The following is a 7,579-nucleotide window of genomic DNA, read 5'->3' on the forward strand; positions in this document are numbered from 1 at the left end:
CTTTACAACTTGTGTTAGGGTTTGGTAGGTTGTCTTTTAGTGTCAGATGTGACTTACTTTCCCCTACTATTGTTTGTACATTGTTAATATCATTTTTAGTAAATAACAAATTGTTCTGAGTTGTGATGGCCAAATCTGAATTTGGTGAAAAACATGGATCAATTTGACTGGTATGGTAAGACCCACTTAAACTTATGTTAGGTTGATGTGTATGACTGACCGAAAGGTCGTTATTCTTGTTCTCGAGGACGCCAATGAAACCAGAGGAGGTTGGCATGCCAACTTCCAAGGGTTTGTTTAGGAGGGTAGGAGGGTCAATGGTGGACTCATGGCTAAGAGGTCTTTGGCTCTGAATGCGAGCACTCTTAGCCCGAGTTTGAATCCTAGTGTCTGGAAGACACTCTGGGCTTGGACTGACCCGTGACATAGTTTAATTTTACTTTAATAAAAATTATTTAATAATATAAAACACAAAATAGTTGGGATAAATTTATATGCTAAAAACTTAATAGTAAACCAATTTGTAACAAAATATAAAAAACTTAAAATGAACAAAGTAGTTAAAATTAGACAAAAATTACAATAAAAACTCAGGTATGAAAAAAAATCAATAAAATTTTATAAACTGTTATAAAATTTTATACAATGTTAACAAAATTCAAGAAAATACTTAAATTTGTCTAAAAACAATTTAAGTATCTTGCTTATAAAAAAGTCAATAAAATTAGTCACTAGCACTCAGGAAAAGGTGATTCTGCTGGAAGACAATAAACTTCACTCCAATTCTTTCCTCAGAACTCAGACTCCTCACTCTAACAATGTCCAAGCTTACAATACTCCTTTACTTGACTGAAGACTATTGTTATAGCAACAATTTCAAATTTAGCTTTCCGAACAACAAAGTGTTTCCAATTAAAAAATAGAAAATTGGAATAAAATAACTATCTTACACATACAAAAACACCAAACAAATTGTTTATTTAAAAAAAGTAACTAATTCTATGAAAGCAGTCAAAAACTGATATAGCAAGAGTTTTTTTTTGGTTTTGTTCAATTAATACAACTTATTGATGATTTAATATTAATTTGAAAGCTATTTAATTAATTATATAAACTTTTAGTTCTTAATCTAGCATAAATATAGAGACTTAAAGGGTGAAATAGCAATAATTGTAATTGCTTTCTTATAATTAACTCATATAGTGTTAGACTCACAAAGTAATTTAATTATAATATCATTATAACACATACCTGATAGTGCACCAGCCATTCCAAATCTTCCATTATTTAGAATGTGCATAGCAATTTTAAAGCCATCACCTTCTTTGCCTAGCATATTTTCTACTGGAACTCTTACATCTTCAAAGTGAACTTCAGCAGTATTTGAACACTTGATTCCCATTTTTTGCTCAGGTGGTCCACTAGTGATTCCTCCAAAATCTCTTTCAACAATAAAAGCAGATACCTTGTCAGTTAGTGTTCCATCTTCATTTTTAACCTGGGTTTTAGCAAAAACAGTAAATATGTCAGCGATTCCTCCATTACTGATCCATATTTTTCCACCATTCAGAATGTACGCTTTACCATCTTCTGTTTTTACAGCTCTTGTTTGAATTGATGCAGCATCTGAACCACTTGCCGGCTCTGTGAGACAAAATGCTGCAAACTTTTCACCAGTTGCTAATGTTGGTAAGTACTTTGCTTTCTGTTCTGGGTTACCACGGAGTAATATTCCCTTAAAACCAATAGATTGATGAGCTCCTAAAGCAATGCCAACCCCAAGGTCACTGCTGCCTACAATTTCAACAAGCCTTGCATATTGTGTATTTGTCAATCCTAAACCATCTAACTCAACTGGGACTTGCAGACCAAAGGCACCCATTTCTTTTAAACCTTGCAAAGTATTTGGTTCTATTTCTGCATCTTGATCATTTTTGGCTGGGTTGTTTACTTCCGTCATAAACTTAGAGAATGGGTCTACTAAGGCTTCAACCATCTCAGTTTGCTCCTCATCAAGGGATCTGTACAGATTTATCAAAAAAATAAGGAATTTTAGATTAAATATTTAATTAAAAATAAAAAGAAGTTAAAACTCTCTAACACAAGTAGATTTTACTGCAGTATATTTAATTTAGTTTACAGTACTAATTACTTGAACAGTTGTACTCATAGTTTCTAAAATCAAAATTTTGCAGTGCAAATGAATTTGTAACCTCTAAAATATCTTTTGAATCTAAAATTTCACTAGAACTGTTAATTTTTAACATTTCATTCTTAAATCTATATCTTAAACTTTGAATGTTTTGAAGTCTTTACTATCATTTCTAATTTTTGTTTTTCTTCCTTCTACTTGTTTTTAACTTTTGAAAAAGAGATTGAGCTATCATTGATTTTTGTAATAAAAAAAATCAAACAAAATATATCTTTTGAAAATATAACAACAACAACTTTAAAGGTACTTAATTTATAAAAACTTACAACATTTTTCTATGTTAAAATAGAACTTATGTTTCTATTTACATCAAAGGATTTTTTTTTGTAAAAGTATACATTATTTTTTATAAAATTTTAAGTAGTTTTTATTTACTATCTAGATAGACACTTATTATGGCTTTTTATGCTAATCAAGCAACATAGTATTAAAGTTATGTGCATAGATATCATTTTCCTGTTCTAACAAAATACATAAAGTTTGTTTAAATCCATATGATTGGAGGGGTAAAGTTTAAAAAAATACTATTAAGGCCATAGGGGGGGTAAACCATGTTTTTTACAAGTTGATCTTATTTTATAGAATTTTTTTCTAAGCTTCAATATGCTCTTTATTATTTTTAAAAATTCGAATTATTTTTTGAGATATGACCAGTCAAAGTCAGGCCGCATAATAAGTTCCCTATAGGAAGGGAAAACTAAAACAGGGGAAAAAGACTTTTTTATTTAAAATCTATCTCCTCCTACATTTTTCAAGCAATCTTCTTCAAACTTTCACAGTCTAATCTTTATACAATAAAAAAAAACGTTACTTTGGAATTAAAAAAATATTTTGTAAACTTTTTTTTTTTGAAAAAAAAAAAAACATTTTTTTTTTAATTTTTGTGATAAAAATTTTATTTTATTAAACTATTTAAATTCTAAAGTAACGTTTTTCCTTTTATTATAAGAAACGTTTCCTGAAAATTTGAAGAAGATTGCTTGAAAAATGAAGAAGATAGATTTTTAGTGAATTTTCAAATTTCCGAGAAAATTGACCCCAAAAAATTTGCCGGCCATACATTTATATTGGAAAGTTTTTACAAAAAATTAAATATCTCAAAAGTTAAATAATATTTTTGAATTCTATAAAAACTGGCTTGTAGTTTATACTTAAAGCTTTCATATAAAAGCCAAAGTTAATTTTTGTAAAAAAAAATGTTGGAGCCCCCCTATGGCCTTAATTACATTAATAATAATCTAAGTCACCAGTTTATTTTTAGGGTTAGTTAAATAGAATATTACTGTTTTACAAGTATAAACAAATTCACAATCATTTAAACAAGATTATCAGAAACAAATTACTATTTTCCCAGAGTAAATAGTCTTTGTGGTTCTAAATACTTATCCTATTTTGGATGTCAAGTATAAGAGGAAATTCCAAAAAGCTTAAAAGAACAAAACTATCTTATAGCATTTCAACCTGGACTAAAAAATGTATCATTAAAAATAATTAGATTCAAGTCAAATTTAATTTTTTATATAATACTAAATAAAATTTTACTTTTTGGTTAATAATGTTTTTAATCTCTATTTTTTTCTAAGACTAATCAATGGTGGATACGTTGACTGAGTGTGAGCAGAAATGGTTTGGTATTGGTTATAAGTTTTAAACATGCACAGTTTTTATCTATTAATTTATTTTTTATGTGAGTTTTATTATTTAATATGATTATAATTTTTTTCCTTAAATAGTTGTTAGGTTTACTTTGTAGGTAATTAAAAGTTTTTGAACATACATAGTTGAAATTTATTTTTTTATTTTACTTTTAAGTGAGATTTATTAACTAACTTATTTATTATTAACATAAGTAGTTGCTAAGTTTTTTCTTTTTTTTATTTTTTAAAAAGCATTTAGTTGCAAATTTAAAAGTTGATTTCTACGTATGTAGTTAATTTTTTTTTCTTACATATATATGTCAACTTTTAACAGGGTTCGTGCGCGAATTTTTTTTCATTTAGCCTGACTGAGACCAATTTAGCCTGACATTTTTTCAAAGTTAGGAAAATCCCCTTTAGAATTCATTTTAGGTATTGGGGGGGTCTTGAATAGTACTATTGTAGTCTCTGACTTCAACCAGCTATATCTCAAAAATTTTATGAGCTTTAAAAATCTGCAAAAAGCAACTCATAGCTTAGTTACAACTCAATAAAATAAGACTAAATTGTGAAAAAGGTGATTGACCCCTTATTCCCTTAACACAACAAATTCAGTGATAAGTTTTAAAATAAGCGTTATATCTTATCTATTACTAATTTAAAAATTTAATATATATTACTAAATACAATTGTTCAATTTAATTAAGCACTACGTAAAAACATTATAACCAGAAGATTTAAAATAAAACAATGTGCATTGTCGTGTTTTATTAAAATTTAAAATGAAACGCTTACACAAGTATTAAAATAAGTAATAAATGTTTATTATAGTACTTGACTAATACTTAAAATTGAAGCATAATTATAAATCCTAAACTCTAAATAAATACAGTGATTGTTGATTTCATATCAAATTTAAAAAGGTTACGCTTGAATTAAAAAACCTTTAACATTTTGTTCTTGTAAAGAAAAATGAATTGTACCTCAAATTTGTACTCCCACAAAACTTAGTACTTATATCTTAAAGCTAAGTTTTAGTGTTGTGAATACCTGTAACAACTTTAAACAAACAGTAAAATATATGAATAAACTGCTAAGAGTTTTAATCTATAAAATATTCTGTATAAAGCCTTTAAATTAGAAATTAAAACAGTTAAACTAACTAAGCTCTAAAAAACATAGCTGATGTAAACAAATTCAAACAAACAGCTAAGTAGTTGAATTAAACTGTAATGTTTAAACTGTATTTTTTTATGAATTTTCATAACTATGATGTATATAATCTACTTAAAACTAAATAATGAAGATTCTTAAAATTTTTTAGAGATTAGGTTTTAAGCATTTACTTTTACAAATACTGACTAATTTTGTCTTTAATAACTAAATCTTTATTTAGAAATAACAACACATCTCAATTTGATCTTTAAAAGATTTCTCTTTTTTTTTAATCAAAAATTTTCAAGCATTTGAACTGAGAAAAACCGAGACTTTCAAATTTTTAAATAAAAAACTGATTTAGCCTGACGTTTTTCTACTTTTTTCAAAAAAACTGATTTAGCCTGACTTAGCCTGACGCGCACGAACCCTGTTTTAATGTGAGAACTAGTTATTGTTACTGACTAACTTACATATTTAAAAAGTATTAGAAAATACTAAATAGTTTATTTTTTATACTTATAAACTTTACTTATAAATGGGTTTAAAAAATATTGCATACCTTTTCTTTCATTTAGAATTAATTCATTCTAAATTTAAGTAAAATAAAACAAAACTCATGTTTATTGATCTTTAAGTTAGATTTATTATTGTTATCAACAAAACTTATCAAATATATTTACAAAATACATAGTGCGAGGCTCAATAACCAAAATGTTTTTTTCCACACCAATGTTGTCAACAACTTTCAACAGCAAAAAAATATGGTGAATTTTTTCATAGTAGTCATGGATTAATTATGAAAAATCAAAGAAAGTAGATTCAAAATTGCAGGAGTAGATAAATTTTGAGTGAAATAGTACTATTTGGTCATTATGGTTTGCTTACTCAATAAAAAAAATTACTGAACTTGTTAACTTTAATTATATATATCTCAAACATAACTTGAGTTTTTTTAATTGGAAGAAAGTCCCTGGTAAGACAAAAATTTTCAAATAAGATCAAGTCGTAAAATACAAGGTGGACCCTATAAGGCAGAAGTATGCAAAATGTTGGTTCAAGTAATTTTATAGAACTTTGTTATTTAAAAATATTAAATAATTCTAGTGTTATCTCTAAAAGATAGTCTATTGCTTACGTTTATTTGGTTTAATAAAATAGTAAAAAATATGTTTTTTAAGCACATTAAATTTGTTCCTTTTTTGTCATACCGACCTCTGTTCTAAAGCCTAAGGCTCTAGGAGGCAGACAGGTGGAAAATTTAATTGATAATTTAACTTTGATATAAAAAAACAGAAAACAGATGTTTAAAGAACATTAACTGCTAATAATATTTGGTAATTAAGGTTTCAACAAAAACAAGTTAATTGTAGTATACAACAACATTTTACAAAGTAATAAAACTATTGAAAAAGTTTGAAAGTATTGAGCACTTTGTGAAATGTTGTTAAAACAAAAAAAAAACTAAAACATATCACTTATTATAGTTTGAATTAAAATAAATAAAAAACTTGCCTATATCAAAAAAAAATCTAGTCTTAGACTTTTAGAAAATATTTAAAATACTTTCAAAACAGTTTTTAAATAGTATTTATAATTCTGTATAAATTTATTCAAAAACAATTGTAAAACACATCTGTAAAAAAAATTCAAATGTTGTTAAGCTACCAAAATTATCACTAAAAAAGTATTTATTTTTTAGTAGGTTATATATTTTAATACTTACCTTGGATAAGGAAGAACCTGGGTAGTGTCTACATTTCCGAGAAACATGTTCATTACAAATGACTTAGATGCTTGTTTCTGCATTTTTGTTGTAGAAAACTGATAGTTTTGATTTAATTTTACATTCAGAACCTTTTTGGCTTGGCTAAACAAACTATAACTCTTTGATTTGGCAAGCATAGTTTTTGACTTGTACATTTGTATAAATAAATAAAAATCACTATACCATAAAACCACATTAATTTCATTTGAGAAGATTGTGTTTAACTACTGAATTTGTATAAAAAAAACAATTCAAATACTACTTATATTTTAAATTAAAACACCTTTCAATAATTCTAAATATCAAAAAAAAATGTTTCTTACTCAATAAAAAAAAATTATATCTTGCTTATTTCATAATTTATTCACTATAAATAAAAGTATTTTATAACTTGCCTTTATTATAAAACTTTTAACTTATTGAAAAATTAAGTTGATTAAGGTCACAGGAATGATAAAATATTTTTTTACAAATATCATCATTGACCCTCATATGAAAGTTCAAATTCTTTACTATAAGACAATTTCTAAACAATATAAAAAAATTAATTATTTTTTAGATATAGCCTATTGTGTAAAAAGTTCATAGTAAAAATGTATAGAGGAATAAATTTTTCACTGGCAGTTTTCTTGCATTGAAAAAAATTGTTTAAACCTGTCTTCATTATTTTTCAAGCTGTATTAACTTCAAATTTTCAGAAAATGTATCATATACTATAAGAAAAACTATAATGTAAAGATTTTTATAATTACAAAAAGAAAAAGAAAAATTGTAACATTACTCTAAATTAAAAAAAAAACCTCATAC

The 7,579-nt window shown here is 25.9% G+C and overlaps 1 protein-coding gene across 1 annotated transcript in view; it reads right to left on the minus strand.

Moving 5' to 3' along the window:
* LOC145848359 (very long-chain specific acyl-CoA dehydrogenase, mitochondrial-like) overlaps window positions 1-6,945 on the minus strand; it is a 30,006-nt gene extending 23,061 nt beyond the window's left edge. The window contains exons 1-2 of the mRNA XM_082953872.1: window positions 6,731-6,945; window positions 1,252-2,021 (exon numbers count right to left, since the gene is read on the minus strand). Of these exons, the coding sequence (XP_082809998.1) occupies window positions 1,252-2,021; window positions 6,731-6,927 (967 nt within the window). The 5' untranslated portion in view covers window positions 6,928-6,945. The remainder of the gene's footprint in view (window positions 1-1,251; window positions 2,022-6,730) is intronic.
* Window positions 6,946-7,579: the final 634 nt, after the last annotated feature.

This window comes from Thalia democratica, chromosome 1 (genome assembly GCF_965202585.1).
Source record: "Thalia democratica chromosome 1, ktThaDemo2.hap1.1, whole genome shotgun sequence".
Taxonomy (NCBI): domain Eukaryota; kingdom Metazoa; phylum Chordata; class Thaliacea; order Salpida; family Salpidae; genus Thalia; species Thalia democratica.